We start from the raw sequence: 19,921 nt of genomic DNA on the forward strand, positions 1-19,921 counted from the left end.
GAGGGCATTTGGGTACAGTCCTGTGGAAATCTGCAGAAAGCATTCCAGGTATGGGAACACCTGGAGCCCAGCTCCTGAGCCAGGGGAGTGCATGGAGTGTGATATGTGAGAAATTGAGCTGCTGAGCAGCGGAGCCGGAGATGAATAGGGGAGACGCAGCCACAGAGGTAATGGGGGATCATAAGGCCCCTGACAGCTCTGACTTTTCCTTGGGCAGGTGCTACTGCAGGGCTCTGAACAGGGCAAGAGGGATTCTGATTTATGTATTTACAGGCTGGTGTGTGGAGAATGGACTGCAGGTGGCAAGAGCAGCAGCAGGAGACTGGAAGGTGGCTGTGACATTGCCCTAGAGAGAGAGATGGTGGTGGTTTGGGCTGGGTGGAAGCCATGGACCTGGCTAGAAGTGCTCTCATCCTGGGTAGATGATGCATGGAAGGAATAGGACTTCTTGAATGTAAGTGGAAAGAAAGTAGTTAAGAGGTACTATGAGGCCTTTGGTCTGAGCAATAGGAAGGACTAAGCAGTCATCACTTTGAGCTGGGAGAAGTGAGGTGGAGTGTGTTTGGGGGATGAGCCAGAGCTAGGGTGGCACAAGTTGAATTTGAGACGCCAAGTGGAAGTCAGAGTGCAGATGCAGAGTCTACAGCTGGGCATTGAGTGTGGCCCTCAGGGTCTGGACTAGACATACACTTTTGGGAGTGATGGACATGGAGGTGGAATTTGAAGCCATGAACCTGGATAAGATTATGACAGAAATAATGTAGACAGAGAGAGGAGGCAAAGAGGAGGAACCAGTGAGGTGAGAGGAAACCACAAGGGCATGGAGCCCTGAAACTCACAGGTAAAGTGTTTCCAAGCGAAGAGAGATCAGCTGGTCACAGGAAGTCGTTCTTGCTCATTCCTATAAAGGCAGCCACCCGCCGCCACCCCCCCCCCTCCACCTTTGAACCATTTTGGTTCAATGCTATATTTCCAGCACAGAGTATAGGTATTCAGTACCTATCTGTTGAATAAATAAGCATATGCATGAATCCACACCTCTGCAACCCCCCCAGTGCACATACAGCATGGGGCTGCAACGTTGGCCTCATTTACAAAAAAGTGAGATCAGGTAGGAGGCTCTGACCACTCTCAGTAGCACCTCCCTCCCCCCTCGAATTTGCCAGCTACACTGACATGCACTCAGGTGGGAGCTCTTCTGGCCAACCCATATGACCCAGGACAAATGAGCCTCAGACAAGTCATGCAGTGTGGAGGGTGGTAGGGCCTATGTTGGCAATGGGTCATCTGCCAGTCCCCAGAGGACTCTACAGTCATTCCTCTGTCCACCCCTCTGCATCCAGTCATCCATCCACCTGTGCATATAACCTTCCTTTGCTCACCGTCTACAGTCACTCTATTGCCCATCTTTCCATCCAACCACATCCAGTCCTGTGTCCCGCCGTATGCTAGGGTGAAGAACTTCGCAGTTTGTTGCAGACTGCCTCAGTATTAGTCTTGGAAAGCCCACATCCCGGGAAACCCTTGGACTCTGGAAAAATGGGACACTTGGTTGAGCCATCCGTTCACCCAAGCATCTCTAGCACCCCACATGCCCCAAACCCATCTGTCCACCCTACCACCCACCTAACCTCCCCCTTGAGGGCAGGCAAGGCTCCGCCCCATCCCTGGCCCCGCTCCTCGCCCCGCCCCTCCCGGAAGCCGCTGCCTCGGATCCCGGCGCCCTAGCAACAGCGCTTTTCGCGCTGCCCAGTCCGCGAGCTGGGCTCCCGGTGTGAGCCAATAGCTAGGGGCTCCGGGAGCGAGGCGCGGTGGGCGGGGCTCGGCGCGGCCGCCGCCATCTTGATGGGAGAGAAACAATAGGACGGAAGCACCGCTGGACGGGCCGAGGCCGCAGGTAAGGCCCGCCTTGTCCGGCCTAAGGCTCTGCCGCCCTGGTAGATTTGGTGGAGGATGTCTCCGGGCCGTTCGGGGGCGAAGTCTCTGGTCATTAGGAGTGTCTCCGAGTTATTTGGGGAGGGGCTCTCCCGCGATCTTGGGGGCGGGGGGGATCTCTCAGGGTCTTTGTGGGGCCGGATATCCCCCGGTCATTTGAGAGAGGCATTGTTTCTTCAGGTTACTGGGGGGAGACTGTCTCCCCTGATTTTGAGGGACAGAGTCTTCTCTGGTCATTGAGGGGTCTCCCAGGTATTTTGGCGGTGCAGGATCTACCCCGGTCGTTGAGGAGGTTTTCTCGGACCTTTGTGGGGGAACGATCTCCTGGGTCATTGCTTCCCAGGACAGCGGCGTCCGTGGTGTCCGGGTTATTGGGGGTGGGGGGGTTCTCCTTGAGTCTGCGGGTGGAGGAGTCAGCCCACCGCCTCAGGTGCCGTTTACCTGGGGCCGGCAGATGTGCAGCCATTTTGAGTGTTGAGCGCCAGTGGGGCCTGTCAGCTGGTGTACGGTGAGGAAATCTGCCCACCTTGTTATCCAAAAAAGTCCCAGAATGGATCAGAGGACGCCTTCTTTAATAGTGATAAGCGTCGCCGTGGGTGGAGCTTTCATTTCTTTCACATTGGCTTAAAGACTGCTTTTGTCTCTTGCATTCTAAGGGTTTGTATCATTTTCCTCAGTTTCCTATATTAAGAAAGCTGCACTAGCAGACAAATGAGGCCAAACGTTGCGAAAACAAAATGTGGAAAACAGAAAACCCCGTGCTCTTACATACCAGGGAAACAGAACTAGTTACTGCTTGGAATGAAACATTTTGGTAGTTGTACATAACCCAAGAATAAAATAATAGTTTGAAGAATGAAAGAATAGTTTGAAGAAAAAGTACTGAAACTTTTCAAAAGTGGCTAACAGAAATGTTCCAGTTCACCAGCTTTATGATTTTTTTTTTATGAAGCACCATGATTACAGTGATTTTGATGAATTCTAGTATTTAAAGTATTTGCATTTTTAGTAGGGTTGCATTTAAGTGACCTCAGATGCTTACTTACATAGGTTGCTGCTCGTATAATTGCATCCTGTAGCCCGGTGTTAAGTATGTGAAGAGAAGTTTCAGGGTGGTGGTGTTACTGTTTTAACTTTAGCCACTATCAGAATTAGAAACCGAGCAAAATGAATACTTTATCATATTTGACATAAAAGGCCAGTTGATGGCTTAGTGACTTTTTCTTTGGAGAAAAAGTCAGTTGAACTGTTAACTGTTGCTCCAATTGGTTTATTTGCCTTGTGACTTTAGAATTCACAGGAATTGTTAGAAAGAAATCAAATGCATGAGAGCCAGCACTAGAGTTGAGATAATTGTAAAAACCAGTTCAGCAGATGTAATAGAACTTCTGTGCGTCACCATTTCGTAAGTGACAGACTGGTACAACTGTATACTATCCTGGGGTCTGTTGGGCAGCGGAATGTGGGAGGAAGGAGCAACTGCTGACTGGTGAACCTTAGCCAGTCTCCCTTGCAGAGGGGTGCCAGAGCCTTCTGTAGGCACCAGAGATGTCACTGGTATCTAGGCAACAGGGATGAGCCTGAGCCTCCCTGAGGCCAGCTTACTGAGGTGAAAATTTTCCATTGTTGGGATCATAAAGAAGATGCTCTGGGGAAGAATTTTCCCTTTCGGTGAAGTTATTGTACCTAGTGAGATAATCACCCTAACAAATTGAGCACATTGTTTTACAGTGGATGGTAAGCAGATGATTTCTCTTGTGTGATTACGTTTTTGTTTTTTAAATAAATTATATTTTTTGCCTACTTGAATACCAAGTAATAAAAGTAGCAAGTAGTATTAGTATTTTGCAGTATACTCTGGGAGCAAGAAAAGGTCCTGTTTCCACAAAATTGAATTTATAGTCCACCTCAGAGTTTGAAGGAAGAGACAGTCTCCTAAGCTTATGAACAGTTGGTTTGGTCTGTCATCCATCACTGGCTTCTGTAGTTACCAACTCCTAGTCCATCTTGTTCCATGTCACTCTGCCTGTCACTCCCCACCTTAAAAAAAAGCTGACTTTTTTTAGGCGGCATACCCCTAGAACATATTTTATCCATAAGTATTTCATTGTGTATCACTAAGAGTCAAAGAGCTACCCATGCTATCTACAATGCCATTTTTTCTGCCTAAAAACCAATGACAGTACATTCTTTTTTTCACCCAGATATCTGGTTGTGGTCAAATGTCCCTGATTTTCCCGTAATTTTTTTTTTACAGTTGATTTATTCATATCAGGGCCCAAATAAGATATGCGCATTGCATTTGATTGAAGTGTCTCTTTTGTTTCTTAATTTTATATATGCTCATTCTATTTTCCTTATAGTTATTTTGTTATCGTTGTTGTTTTTAATTTTTTTAACATTTATTTATTTTTAAAACAGCGAGCAGGGGAAGGGGCAGAGAGAGATGGAGACACAGAATCAGAAGCAGGCTCCAGGCTCCGAGCTGTCAGCACAGAGCCCGACTTGGGGCTCAAACTCAGAAACCATGAGATCATGACCTGAGCTGAAGTGGGATGCTCAACTGATTGAGCCACCTAGGTGCCCCTCCTTGTAATTGTTTGGTTGAAGCGGTTGTCATTTATCTTCTAGGATTTCCCATACGCTGGCTTTTGCTGATCACACCCTGTGCTTGAGACCTTTTCACTATGGTGGCTTGGTTTGAAGGGATTCTTCGTGTAGATCTTTTCAGCGAAGAAGTTGGGAAGGCTTTGCCAAAGCTCATTCAGAACTGAGCCGCAGACCGTGAACTCTGAGGGGTGTCAGGGACCTAAAGGGCCACACAGTGCAAGACCCTCCTCCTCTCTCTCTGTCATGTGGTCCAAAGGGTATGTATGAGACCTAGATTTCCCATGTGAAACTGGGAGGAGATTCTTAACCCATGGCTTCCAGGGAGGGGGTAGATGTTCTGCTTCTTTGTCTCTTTACAGACCTTCTCTCACACTGCTCAGGCAGTTCTCACCTATAGGGGCCCTGACCCAGTGCTCTTCTTTCTTTGCACATTACTCTTAGAGTGCCTTCTGTCTTCCCTTTGTAGGCTATTCCCAAATCTGTTTTCGAATTAGGTTCACTCAAGCTGCAAATCCATTGCTCCCAACTATCTGCTGAACATTTCTTCTTGGGTGTTTGACCATCCCCTTATAGTTAAGTGTCTGCAGCTCAACTCCGTGAATTCATGAACAAAAACATCCTTGTTCTGATGTGGGAAGGCTCAATACTTGACTCATTCCTCTAATTTGATTCCCTGTGTCAGGAGTTCTGAAGATAGAGTCCACAGTTGCTCACATCCCAGACTGTATGTAGAGTTCAGTGAGGGTGTGCATTTTTCAGGAGAGAGGCCCACCCATCTCAGATTCTTGAGGGGGTCAGTGACCCCCTAAAGGGTTAAGAACAGTGTGGTACACCTAGTCATCTACCAAATCCTGTTTCTCTACTTTCGCCACCCCCTTCCTTCTTTAATTCCCCTGTGTGGGCTGGCCACCAGCCTCCCTCGGTACATTGGAGAAGGCAGGAGAATCTGTGCCCTGCTGAGTGCCACTGAATGTGGGGAAATCATTCCAGGTGGGACAGGTGTCTGGAGAAGGCAGCTCTGGTGTTTTGGGAGCCCCAGAACCTGGGGGTTCTCAGGACTCTTTCCTACTCCCTGCCCCTGGGATGACGGAGGAGAGACCCTTGAGGGAAGGAAGCCTAGGCTGGGAGAGGCTGGAAAGATCAGCTTGGTCTTCATCCTTAAGTCCTCCTAGAGGTTGAAGCTCTACTAAGGGTACTCCTGCTATCATCTCCTTCTAGCAGACTCTCAGGCTCAGGACTGTGAAGGCGGTGTTGCCTCCTTCTCTTTCACCTTTGGTTTTGACATCTTCAGGTAACCAGATACTAAGTTCATGAGCCCACAAAGTTACCTGAAACATGTCTATGGTGTAAAAGGTAACAGAGTAGCTTGAGAGCTTTCTAAGCACACATAGTTTTTCTTTAAAGGCTTATTTTTCTCCTCTCAAACCTCCTTTTTCACACGTGCTTCTTTTTTTATGTTTACTTATTTATTATGAGAGAAAGAGCATGAGTGGAGGAGGGGCAGAGAGGGAGAGAGAATACCAAGCAGGCTCTGCACTGCCCATGCAGAGCCCGACATGGGGTTCAATCCTACAAACTGGGAGATCATGACCTGAGCCAGAATCGAGAGTCGGACACTTAACTGACTGAGACACCCAGGTGCCCTTTCACATGTGCTTCTAATGTGTATAAGAATTCTATTTTGTGGGGCGCCTGGGTGGCGCAGTCGGTTAAGCGTCCGGCTTCAGCCAGGTCACGATCTCACGGTCCGTGAGTTCGAGCCCCGCGTCAGGCTCTGGGCTGATGGCTCAGAGCCTGGAGCCTGTTTCCGATTCTGTGTCTCCCTCTCTCTGTCCCTCCCCCGTTCATGCTCTGTCTCTCTCTGCCCCAAAAATAAATAAACGTTGAAAAAAAATTTAAAAAAAAAAAAAAAAAGAAAAAGAAAAAAAAAGAATTCTATTTTGTTTACTCCTTAAGTAAGAATGCAGACAGTAGACCCCAATAGATGCTGGTTCCTCTGCCACCGTCCCTCTACCTATGTCACTGCAGTAGTGACCTGTGAAACCAGGTTTTCCCTTTTCTCTCTGCCAGCTTAATTTCCCACAATCCTTGGTGGCTCACGGACATTACAGGGCAGAGTGAAACTGGGTGCAACTTCTTTTTTTTTTTTTTTTATTTATTTATTTATTTATTTTCAACATTTTTTATTTATTTTTGGGACAGAGAGAGACAGAGCATGAACGGGGGAGGGGCAGAGAGAGAGGGAGACACAGAATCGGAAACAGGCTCCAGGCTCCGAGCCATCGGCCCAGAGCCTGACGCGGGGCTCGAACTCACGGACCGCGAGATCGTGACCTGGCTGAAGTCGGACGCTTAACCGACTGCGCCACCCAGGCGCCCCATGGGTGCAACTTCTATGCTTTGTCCCAGCAATTCTACTTCTAGGAATTTTCCTACAGAAATACTTCCACAAGAGTGCAAAGACAGCTACAAGGACACTCACTGAATTATTATTGTAATAAATAAATTAGTGTCAGTAGGGAAGTTAAAAAATGCATTATGATTATGTGTAAATATTATGCTGTCTTTGAAAGGAATTCTGTATGGACAGATACATGGCTAAGGCATATAGTTTAATGGGGAAGAATAGCAAAACCACAAATGTTGAATGATCCTACTTGTGTGAGAAACTGGAGTAGTCAGAATCATAGAGGCAGTTGAATGGTGGTTGCCAGGGGCTTGAAGGAAGGGAGACTGGACAGTTAATTGTTTAATGGGTACAGAGTTTTAGTTTGGGAAGATAAAAAGTTTTGGAGATGGGTGGTGGTGATGGTTGTATAAAATGTGAGTGTACTTGGTGCCACTGAACTGTACCCCCCAAGCAGTTTAAAAGGGTGAATTTTAGGGGTGCCTGGGTGGCTCAGTCGGTTAAGTGTCTGACTTAGGCTCAGATCCTGATCTCACAGTTGTGAGTTCAAGCCCTACGTTGAGCTCTGTGCTGACAGCCTGGAACCTGCTTCCGATTCTGTGGCTCCTTCTCTCTCCCCTGCTTGGATTCTGTCTCTCTCTCTCTCTCTCTCTCAAAAATAATAAACATTAAAAAAAAAATTTTTTTTAAGGTGAATGTTCCATTGTTTCACACATTTCATCACATTTTTAAAAAGGTGAGAGAAACAGCCAATTTTACTTGGGGGAGATGAGGGAAGCAAAGTAATACAGCCTGATCCTGTTTTTGTAAAGAATAGAAAAATGCATAGAAGAAAATCTGCAGGATGAAGAGACTAATAATGGTGGTCATTTTATCACACTTACAACCAGTTAAAAATCTTTATTTATTTAAAAAAAAAATTTTTTTTTTAACGTTTATTTATTTTTGAGACAGAGAGAGACAGAGCATGAACGGGGGAGGGGCAGAGAGAGAGGGAGACAAAGAATCGGAAGCAGGCTCCAGGCTCTGAGCCATCAGCCCAGAGCCTGATGTGGGGCTTGAACCCACGGACCGCGAGATCGTGACCTGAGCTGAAGTCGGACGCTCAACCGACTGAGCCACCCAGGCACCCCAAAAATCTTTATTTTTTAAAAGGCTAAACAGGATATCCTTTGGCACTCCATTCCTCTGCCTGGCGTTGAAGCCTCCTCTTTTTGCACTCCTTCCATGAGCACAGGCTTAGTATGCCCTTATCGCCTCATACTGTCAAGTCCCTCCTGTGACCTCCATTTCCCAGTGGACTCTGGAGGAACAGGGCAGTGGGTAGAGAACAGCCCACGTTTGGGGAGTGCACTGCATGCGAGCCAGGCAGGAGGCTAGTTGTTTTACTCTTGTTCCCACCTCAGAGCACCTCTGTAAAACTGTACCATGCCTGGTGTACAGATAAAGACAGGCACCAAGAAGAGGTAACGCACCGTTTTTACCCCATTATAAAGCAGGCCTTACTTTGCCAGGAGAATTTTTTGAGGGGCGCCTGGATGGCTCAGTCAGTTAAGCATCTGACTCTTGGTTTTGGCTCAGGTCATGATCTCATGGTTAGTGAGTCTGATCCCCGAATTGGGCTCTGTGTTGACAGTGCGGAGCCTGCTTGGGATTCATTCTGTCTGTCTGTCTGTCTCTCTCTCTCTCAAAACAAACAAACTTGAGAAAATAAAAATAAAAGAACTTTTTGATACAGCCCAATAAAAACAAAAGAATTTTTTGTATAAACTTAGAGTACTTGGAAAGTTGGCCTCCTTACAATATTTATTGTTTTTAATTACACATACACATTTAGTTATTATCTAAACAAAATGTATTCCTTTAGAAGTTATACTTTTTACCCACATATTTCATGAATTTTGTTCCAGCTTGTCTGTTCGCATCTTTGCCATTCTCAGAGCCACATTTGGAGGTGCTCTCCTCCTTTTTCAAAAAAATTTTTAATGTTTATTTTTGAGAGAGGCAGACAGTGTAAGCAGGGGAGGGGCAGAGAGAGAGAGACAGAGAGAGAACAGAGAGAGAGAAAGAGAGAGAGACATAGAATCCGAAGCAGGCTCTAGGCTCTGAACTGTCAGCACAGAGCCCAACGCAGGGCTCAGACTCATAAACCAAACCGTGAGATCATGACCTGAGCTAAAGTTGGACGCTTAACCGACTGAACCACCCAAGCGCCCTAGAGGTGCTCTCCTCTTGAACATTTCCTTCTCACTTCTTAGTGGTAGAGATGTGATGTGACATTGTTACTGGAACCGCTACCCTGAACTGGTTGTGATCTCTTGGGTGTGATCCTGCTACTGTGTTGATATATGTATATTTTTCTAAGTAACAGTATTACATACCATATAATGCATCCCAAAAGGAATCCTGTATCCTTCATCCTCAGTGTAGCTCCCCTCCCTACTGGCTCTCTCTCTCTCTCTCTCTTTTTCTTTTTAATGCTTATTTATTTATTTATTTATTATTTTTTTTAATTCTTACTTATTTTTGAGAGAGCATGAACAGGGGAGGGGCAGAAAGAGAGGGAGACAAGAGGATTTGAAGCAGGTTGTATGCTGAGAGCAGAGAGCCCGATGTAGGGCTCAAGCTCACAAACTGTGAGATCATGACCTGAGCCAAAGTCAGACTCCACCCAGGTGCCCCCTCACTGGCTCTTCAGTCTTCCTGAAAGTCTTCTCACCTTGGCCTGTTTTAAAGGGCACCACTGCACTGGGTTAAGCTCTGGGGATGGAGGGAGGAAGCAAGCTCTTCCTGGTGTTGGTTGTGATGATATACCCCACAGGTACTTGCCTTGGGATCAGGGAGGCTGTAGCACATTACCATTTTGCCATTTTACATGGGAGGTTGGAGGGGAGATGAGGACATCTTTTTACCCAGAAAGTTTGTTGGACCTGACCGTAGTCCACATCTGGCTCAAGTGCACCTTGGGTTCATTTTTCTGTTTACATTTTCTCCAATCTTTTTCAAGGTTGTGTATTTGTTTTTTTTTTTAATGTTTTTTATTTATTTTTGGGACAGAGAGAGACAGAGCATGAACGGGGGAGGGGCAGAGAGAGAGGGAGACACAGAATCGGAAACAGGCTCCAGGCTCCGAGCCATCAGCCCAGAGCCTGACGCGGGGCTCGAACTCACAGACCGCGAGATCGTGACCTGGCTGAAGTCGGACGCTTAACCGACTGCGCCACCCAGGTGCCCCTGTGTATTTGTTTTTAATGTAAACTTGCATAAGTAGGGTTCTCTTCTAAGTGAAATTACGCTAATTCAATTTTACAAGTAAGGATTAAGCTATGGTGACACATGAGCATTATCATTATATGCTGGCTAAAAGTTAATATTCTAGTAACAAAAAGTTTTTGTACTTAATGCCTCTGAGATGCCACTTAGTTAAGATTGAAATGGTTGGGAGGATGAAAGCTCCTAAATGTGGTCTCCAGGTCAGAACAGACAGCAAAACAAGCATGTGGTTAAACAGAAGTCATGCCTTGGTTTGATTTTAAATGTTCATGAAATGTAGCTGTTGGTGAAGATACATAGCACCTACAGCATCCTGCCCACACAAAAATAGAAGTAACAGCTCCAGCAGGTGCTCATGGGACCCTCACTATGCTAAGTCTTTCACCTGTGTTCTTTTTGTTCCTGGGGTAATCTCATCCCACTCTGAACTGAAGGATTTGAGGCTTTGGGTTGTTTTTGAAACCCTTGTGACTTGGAGATGGAGCTCTAGTACCTGCTGTCATAAACTCCTTAGGACAGCCAGAATCAGTCTGGGCCTCTTGGGCTGCTTCTGCTTGCTTTCTGTTGTAGAGAATTCACAAAACTTTCTTTGCACTGCTGGGTTTGTTTGCTTGTTTTAACTCATTCTTGTGAATGTATTTAACTGAAAGTCATAATTGATCAAAATGGGAGGTTATTTAGTTTTGTTCTGTGTATCCATACATTTATCTTACTTCAGACACTAATACATGTTTTAGAAATTGAGTGTCCAATCCCAGGCCAAGGAAGATTAAAACTTTTCTTTTAAGGAAATAAGATGTGTTAGAGACAAAGAAGCAGAACACCTGGCTAGTGTTGCTATTTCTGCTCCAGACTTTTCTATCCCTAGCTGCACACTCAGAAATGAGGGGCCCCATGGGTTGTGTGAGCTCTGCCTTACTCTTTTGGGGAATGTAAAAATCTTGCATCCCCCTTCAAAGCTTGTTTTATAAGAATAGTAGATTATTTTTGTTTAACAAGTATAAAACTCATGCTAGATACGAATTTTTACTGTAACCCTCCTCCCTACCTTTTTTATCTGGGATTGAGATCCCAGGTGTATACAACTTTGGTATCTTTGCTAAGACTGCAGCAACTTTTGTCTTGGGGTTAACCTAGCTCCATGCCTGCCTTCTTTCACTCTGATGCCTATTTGTTTAAAATGTGCTTGAAACTTGGTGTCTGTGGACTGCACCTGTAGCTCATTCCTCCCCTTTTCATGAGCAACAAGTGATGCTGTATCTCTGGAGTTCTCAGTTTAGCTTCTTTTACAGGGTGCTCTGTGGAGGTGTGTGAACCCAGCACCTGTTGGTTCTCATGCTAAACAGAATCATACTGTTTCCTTGAGAGACTGTCTATAGAGTTACCCAACAAAGGAAGAGGAAGGGTGGATATAGAATACATGACCAAAGAATGTATGTATATTTTTTAAAGTTTGTTTGTTTATGTATGTATGTATGTATGTTTGTATGTTTATTTATTTTTTTTAATTTTTTTTTTCAACATTTTTTATTTATTTTTGGGACAGAGAGAGACAGAGCATGAACGGGGGAGGGGCAGAGAGAGAGGGAGACACAGAATCGGAAACAGGCTCCAGGCTCTGAGCCATCAGCCCAGAGCCCGACGCGGGGCTCAAACCCACGGACCGCGAGATCGTGACCCGGCTGAAGTCAGACGCTTAACCGACTGCGCCACCCAGGCGCCCCTGTATGTTTATTTTTTTGAGAGAGAGACACGCAGTGTGAGCAGGGGAGGGGCAGAGAGAGAGGGAGACAGAATCCGAAGCAGGTGAGCTTGTGAGATCATGACCTGAGTCGAAGTCAGGTGCTTAACTGACTGAGCCACCCAGGCACCCCTAAAGTTTATTTATTTTGAGAGAGAGTGAGAGAGAGAGAGCACCAGCATGGGAGGGGCAGAGAGAGAGGGAGAAAGAGAATCCCATGCAGGTTCTGCACTGTCAGTGCAGAGCCCGATGTGGGGCTTGATCTCATGAACCACTGTGAGATCATGACCTGAGCCGAAATCTAGAGTTGGCCGCTTAACCTACTGAGCCACCCAGGTATCCCAAAGAATGTATATTTGTATGAGCTTGAACAACCTGACAGGAAAAACATACAGTACTCTTAAACCACTTAATTGCACACTGCTGAGATTATGGTCTCCTAAATGAGTTCTTAATGAACATTTTCAAGTTTTCTGCTGTTATGAGTAGAGGTTTTACATGTAAGGCGGTGAAAGATGTTCTTCCATGAACAGTATCTCTTCTCTGAGGTGAGTGCTTCTGGAAGAGAGATAGTGGAGTTGGTTGCCAACTCCCTGCTGAGGGTCTGGGTTTCTCTTCGTCTGTGTTCTTATTGGAGAGTATGGGAACACAAGTGCCTTTTCCCCAGGTCCTTTGAGCTGCCCCTGCCCCTGCCCCTGCCCCTTGTAGTATCTATGCTTGGCTTTATGGGACAAACACAGCAACACCTTCACAGGGTTGCATGCTTGAGGACCTTAGGGTTGATTGGGATGCTGCACCTACCTTGAGAGCCCAGGGGAAGACCGTAAGCACCAGATGCAGAATCCTGGGGCATTTGGAAGTGTGGACCTTGCAGAGGTGCCAGGTGGGAGCTGACAGACTCTAGGCCCTGAAACACTGATGGATGTGGCCAGCAGGTCTAGGGCAGGTGAAGGCTAGGAAAGGAGGAAACAGGCTGCCCTCTTCCAGGAATGATTCATTTCACTCTCAGAAGAGTGTGTGTGTGTGTGGTTTTTTGTTTTTATAGAGAGAGCATGTGTGTACAGGGGGGACAGAGGGAGAGAGAGAGAGAATCTCTCCATGCCCAGCCCAGCACACAGAGTTGATGCAGGGCTTGATCCCACAACTGTGAGATGAGCTGAAATCAAGAGTCGGATGTTTGACTGAGCCAGCCAGGCACCCCAAAAGAGTGTTTTTATTTTGAAAATACTGGAGGTTCTTTGTATAGAACCAAAGAAAGGGAACACAGTGGTAAGATGTCAAAAGTGAAAGTGCCCCACTGGCCTTCCCTCCCAGTCCTCAAATGTGCTCTTGAGTGACTGAAGTCACTGCCCTTCTCACAAGCTGGCTGATTCCAAAGGAGTCCGTGTATGATTTGCTTCAGAACTGTGGATGTGGTTGAACTTGATTTCCTCAAAGTTTCTTAATATTTTGCTATGCTTTATTTTGGAAAGAAATCTCAGGACTTATGGAGGATGACTGGCAAATGGCTCTATGTTAGGACAAAGTGCTGTGACCTGTGCCAGTGTCAGGAATTTTTTCATACCCGTATCTCATTCTTTTTCTGGCTGGTCGTGGAGGAACACTGAGTATACTGAGTGGTTTGTGATAAAAGCTGCCAGATTGGTGCTTTGAGCCTGGGACACTTTGCAAACCCTTGAGGAAAGTATTAACTAAGTGAGGTTTTGCAAGGACCTGGAGCAAATTGTGCCCCCTGGACATATAGGACCTGGTGCAGTGCAGGATACACTTTGGTCCCTCCATCAGCAGGTACAGCACTCAGGGTGTCGGCCTAGGCATGTCAGAGATGCCTGGGTTCTGTGGCTGCCCATGAGGACTGAATCATTTTTGGCTCCCTGTGTTTTAGAGGATGAGCTCGTGTGTCATCTGGTTAGGGAACCAGCTGAGGGATGAGTAGGGGTAAACATCAACAACATGCAGAGAACATATAATCTTGCCTGAAGCCAATGGACCATTATTTGTCAGCCCAAGAGAGAGCTGTGACTCAAGGTAGGAAAGTCCCTCATGGATTGAGCCCTCACAGCAATTTCGGCTGCAGTCTGAGACAGCCATTTCTGTGTGTTTCTGTTGTGTGTATTTTTTAGGGGGTGGTGGGAGTCATAGACTGCACCAAGGAGGAGGAGACTAGAAATGAGAATTGCCCTTGAAAGAGGAGTAATGGGCTTCTTTCTAAGGAGGACTGAGAATTCTTGGTGTATGTATGAAATACATTTAGTTATTTATAAGAAAATGTGATTCTCAGATAAAGAAGACATGTGACACCTTAGAATCAATAATTTCAATTTCCTTGAAGGAGCCGTGCTATACTTTTAGCTAAAAAAAGCTTTTTAAGTTGCTAAAACTTTGTAATTCTAGCAGTATAACTCTGGTGAACATATTTCTAGGTAGGCTGAAAGTTCCTTCTCATCCCCTTCCATTTTGGGACCTTCTAGTCTTTCATTCCAGAAATCTAATTTAACAAGGCAGAGAGATGGGGTAATGTGTCATGCTGGTGGTTCTAGAGAGGAGAAGCATCTGAGAGGCTGCCTGCTTCCCTTACAGAAAACCTTGTCTGGATTTTTGGAACAGAATCTGGTGTTTTATTTGTTCCTCAGCATTGGGGGAAGGATCTGTGTTATTATGGCTTTAATGAAACAGTTCCATGTACAACTTCCAGCTTGTCACTTATTAGAACTAGAATAAAGGGGCACCTGGGTGGCTCAGTCAGTTGTGCATCTGACTTCAGCTCGGGTCATGATCTCACGGTTCGTGAGTTTGAGCCCCGTGTCAGGCTCTCTGCTCAACAGCTCAGAGTCTGGAGCCTGCTTTGGATTCTGTGTCTCCCTTTCTCTCTACCCCTTCCCCACTTCCTCGCTCACTCTCTCTCTCTCTCAACAATAAATAAACATTAAAAAAAATTTTTTTTTAACTAGAATAAAATGCTAACGAGGGAGAAAATGAACACCTAGTCTTGGACCACAGGCATCTATGTCAAGTTGATGCAGAGATTGTGTCTTGTCTCTGGCCCTGCTGCTTTAGTGGAGCCAGTGCCTACTATGGCATTGGGAGGATGGGGGGGAGACGGGGCAGACAGACACCTTGCCAGCCCGCCAGCCAGGCTGCAGCTCCTTTAAGGTTAGGACTAGGATTCCAGCCATTCTTAGCAGTAACTCTTTCATCTCAGGCACCTGGTTTTTGTGGTGACGCATACCTGTTATGGTGACCTCAGTACCTGGCACCTCAGTATGCCCATCATGGCCATGTCTACTCCAGAGGGCTGTTGTAAGAGCAAGGGTGTTACAGAACAGACTAAGTGCTCCAAAATGGGAGCTCTGGTCTCTAGCATGTTTGTATCATGTTGTCATTGAAGTTTGAGGAGTTGGTTACTTCCTTTTCTGATCTTCCAACACCTTGTTTACACCTTAGGGTATGTGGGGGTTGTTAACATATGGTTCATCTCCCAGGGTCTTCATCATGGAGTGGAGCTCTGAGCATGCAGTGTGGGCTAGGGCAGTGTTGGATGAGCTTAAAACCTTCAAGAGCTAAACAGCTATCTGGGTTGTCCTATTTTAGTCTTAGTGATTTCTTTTCTTTTTTCGCCTCTAATATTTTCCCTCCCTGTTGTAAAGATAATATATGCTCTGAGTTTGAGACTATTTCAAGAAGTTTGGGACATTTAGAAAACTGAAAAGAAAGGAATAACGTCTTACTATTTGGTACAAGGCAGATCCAGGTTTTGTGCTGTCTGAAGTTTATATAATGTAATATGAATATATATATAATTTATTTATATAAATATGTAATTATAACTGCCATCTTTAAACAAAAGAATTTACAATTATGAAACCAAGTAGGTAGGAAAGTGAATATCTGTTTAGATTGAAAAAAAATCAGAAGATACACATTTCAAAATCAGACAAATACTACAACTGCAATACTTTTCCCCCTATATTTTGAGGCAGGATTTTGATTGCCTCTTCTGTGACAACAGTGTTATAATGTTTCTATAGAAAGGGCATACAGTTGCTCCCCTAGGTTGATGCTCATCTGCTTTCTCTTGTTGACAACTTAGAACAGTTTCTTTCAGCTTCACAACTCATCCTATGTCATGTAAATTTTTAGAATTGTTGTCAAATTTGGGAAACCTGTATCAAGTTTTTTTCACACCTGAGCTGGGAGACTTGGAGGCATTCAACTTTTTTTTTTTTTTTAAGTTGCCATTTTTAGGTGCACCTGGGTGGTTCAGTCTGTTAAGCCTCTGACTCTTGGTTTTGGCTCAGGTCATGATCTTACAGTTTTGTGAGTTTGAGCCCTGTGTTGGGTCTGTGCTGAGTGTGTGGAACCTGCTTGGGATTCTCCCTCTCTCCCTGCCTCTCTCCAATTCGTGCTGTCTCTCTCTCTGTCTTCCTCTCTCTCTCTGAAAAATAAACGTTAAAAGAAATAAAGTTGTCTTTTTTTAACATTTATTTATTTTGAGAGAGTGAGAGCAGGGGAGGGGCAGAGAGAGGAGAGAGAGAATCTCAAGCAGGCTTTTGCACTGTCAGTGCAGAGTCCGATACAGGGCTGGAACTCACAAACCATGAGATCATGACCTGCACCAGAATTAAGAGTTGGATGTTCAGCTGACTGAGCTACCCAGGTGTCCCAAGGCATACAGCATTTTTAATGCAGTGGCAGTGATGAAAGGGCCTTGGAAGGGGGTGGGACAGCCATGACCTCTGTGAGTAGCTGGTACTTTTTAAAATTTTTGTGTGTATGTGGTAAAATATACTTTACGTAAAATTTACCATTTTAACCATTTTTATTGTATGATTCAGTAGCATAGCTGGTACTTTTTGACAGTCTTTTTCTCTATAATTCTTTTGACATAGTTGAGACAATATAGATTATACAATTTTTATATCTTGCCTTCATTTAAAAGAGTATATCATAAGCATTTTCTCAGATTGTTTAAAAATCGTAAAATTGATAAACTTTTTATAATATCTCAATAGTTCATCATGCACTCTTCTGTTGCTTGACCTGGAAGTGAGTGCGATCACAATGGGGTATAAGAGATATCTTGATCTCTGTGGTGCAGTGGTGGGAATTTTCCTGAGGTTGGTAGTTTGATGCCCTGTACTCAGATGGGTCAATCTGGTCAGCCTCTTATCCTTGCCTCCCACAAGGCACATATTGACAGCTTTCCTCTTACTTCCTGGCTTTATTTTGCTAAAACTCCTTTTTGTGTATTCATTTTGTTATCAGGGATTGTGCCTCATCTGGTACCCAGCTTCCCCAGAAGTCCAGGTCATGCAGGGAATGATTTTCCTTCTGCATTGTCTTGCTGAGATAACTTACTTAAATAAAGCTGGATGGCAGACCCACCAGTGTTGCTGAAAGAGACCTTCAGCAGAGACTCAGCACCAACCCATGGCCATTCTTTGCTTTGCCTGCAAAAGATGGGGATGATCATCTTGTAGTGATAACTTTGCAAAGCAAAAGGTTTGAGTCTTTGGGATGTGAACTTTGAACCAACACAGAATTTCTGATTGCTAGTTAGTATATTTGTTTTAAACTATGATAGAATTTTAATCTTCTTGAGGCCACATTTTTAAAGTTTATTCTTCAGTGACCATTCTTTTCCTGCCTGATTTTCTACAAGAGATAATTTTCCAGGAGGTTGATTGTCATTACATTAAGAGCTTAAGCTTTGTTTACATGAAATGTTTCCACATCACCAGGTCCCACATGAGTGTTAGGTGCAGAGTCCTTCATTTATATTCCTCAGTTATTGTAGACTTGATAGATGGGGAATTATAAATGCAAAATTAATACCAGTCGGTGCTCAGAATACATTTTGTAAAGTGTGTTGCATGCCTCATTTTAATAATTGTACCCACTGTATGTATGATTGGTTTGGGTTTGGATAATTGCAGTGGTTGCCTTTTGAGTTCTCTGTGTTAATCTGCGTGTGACAGGTGTTCATGACGCAGTAGTGATTTTGAGGCACATCCTGTGAAGTGCCTACTCTGTTCGTGTTCTCCTGGACTCTGGAGATTCAGCAGTGAACGGAGCGGTCAGAAATCTCTGATTTTATGGACCTTTGTTTTTTGGTGGGGTCAGGGTCAGGGATAACAAAAAATAAACAAGACAATAAAACATAGTATGTTACATAGTGATAGGTACTAAAGAGAAATAAAGCAGGGTTGTATAAGGGAGTGTGGACAGGGAGATATGTTACTTTCAGATGGGGTACTAATAAGGAAGGCCTCATTAAAGAAGTCACATTTGGGGGCGCCTGGGTGGCTTAGTCGGTTGAGCGTCCAACTTCAGCTCAGGTCATGATCTCACGGTCCGTGGGTTCGAGCCCCGCGTCGGGCTCTGTGCTGACAGCTCAGAGCCTGGAGCCTGCTTCGGATTCTGTGTCTCCCTCTCTCTCTGACCCTCCTCCGTTCATGCTCTGTCTCTCTCTGTCTCAAAAATAAATAAAACATTTAAAAAAAATTTTAAAGAAGTCACATTTGTATGAAGAGCTGAAGGAGGTAAGAGAGTAAGCCAAGGGGGTACCCAGGGGAAAAGTGTACAAAGCAGAGGGAATGGCAAGTGCAAAGGCTCTGAGGTGGGTGTATTCCAGGCATGTTTGAGAAATAACAAGGAAGCTAGTATAAGAGGAGCCGACTTGATGCTGATTTTTCTTTCCTTCTGGGTGTTTTACAAGAAAGGCTTATTAAGGGCCTTCATGCTTCTGTTTTGCTTGATTGTAAAGGATGTTTTGCTTTGACTTTATAAGAATTAAAAAAGATAACCATGCAATTGGTAGTAGTCTGTGAGTAGGGGTGCCTGGGTGGTTCAGTCGGTTAAGAGTCCAATTCTTTTTTTTTTTTTTTTTTTTTACAATTTTTAAATTTTAACTTGTTTTATTTTTTATTTTTTAAAATTTACATCCAAATTAGTTAGCATATAGTGCAACAATGATTTCAGGAGTAGATTCCTTAGTGCCCCTTACCCATTTATCCCATCCCCCCTCCCACAACCCCTCCCGTAACTCTGTTTGTTCTGCATATTTATGAATCTCTTCTGTTTTGTTCCCCTCCCTGTTTTTATATTATTGTTTCCCTTCCCTTATGTTCATCTGTTTTGTCTCTTAAAGTCTTCATATGGGTGAAGTAATATGATTTTTGTCTTTTTCTGACTAATTTCACTTACCATAATACCCTCCAGTTCCATCCACGTAGTTGCAAATGGCAAGATTTCATTATTTTTTTTGATTGCCAAGTAATACTCCATTGTATATATATATACCACATCTTCTTTATCCATTCATCCATCGATGGACAAAGCGTCCAATTCTTGATTTCAGCTCAGGTCATGAGCCCCGAGTCGATTTTCTGTCTCTGCCCCTCCCCACAGCTTGCGCACGCATGCACATACTCTCTCAAAATAAATAAACTTAAAAAAAAAAAAAAGTCTACCAGTATTAAGAGCCTGATAAAAATTAGGCTTTCAAAGTGAGCAAATGGCTTTAGGATTAGCATTGGGTGTCATGGATTTACAAGGGGAAATTTGGCTATCTCTGAAAGTCTATACCATCTGGCAATGCCTTCACAGAAAGGGAGGAGTCCGTACTTTGACCAAGATGGTGACCCAGGCTGACCTTGGCAGGAGTGACTCAAAGATGCTCAGTGTAAGGCAAATGACCCGAGTGAGAACAGATGGGAAGGTAAATTTCATCCAGTGCATTTGCATGTAGAAACTATTTAAAAGCTAATACGATCTTTTTAAATACAGTTTTTTTCTGATTATTAAAATAATATATACTTATGAAAATTTGGTAAATTAAAAAGTATAAGAAAAAATTTAATCCCTTTATTGAAGTGTAAATTATATACAATAAGATTCATCAATTTTAAGTCTAATTTTATGAGTTTTGACAAATTTATGCAGTCATATAATTA

At 44.3% G+C, this 19,921-nt stretch overlaps 1 protein-coding gene across 3 annotated transcripts in view; it reads left to right on the plus strand.

Moving 5' to 3' along the window:
- Positions 1-1,794: 1,794 nt before the first annotated feature.
- Positions 1,795-19,921, plus strand: part of IP6K2 (inositol hexakisphosphate kinase 2) — a 31,509-nt gene continuing 13,382 nt past the window's right edge. Inside the window, exons 1-2 of one of the 3 annotated variants that reach the window (XM_058727023.1) lie at positions 1,839-1,897; positions 4,567-4,802. In XM_058727023.1, coding sequence (XP_058583006.1) covers positions 4,789-4,802 — 14 coding nt within the window. In that variant the 5' untranslated portion in view covers positions 1,839-1,897; positions 4,567-4,788. Of the gene's footprint in view, positions 1,898-4,566; positions 4,803-11,525; positions 11,659-19,921 lie in introns of those variants that run through there. The other 2 variants (XM_058727025.1, XM_058727024.1) reach the window with 2 other exon arrangements.

Source organism: Neofelis nebulosa, chromosome 4, assembly GCF_028018385.1.
Source record: "Neofelis nebulosa isolate mNeoNeb1 chromosome 4, mNeoNeb1.pri, whole genome shotgun sequence".
Lineage (NCBI taxonomy): Eukaryota > Metazoa > Chordata > Mammalia > Carnivora > Felidae > Neofelis > Neofelis nebulosa.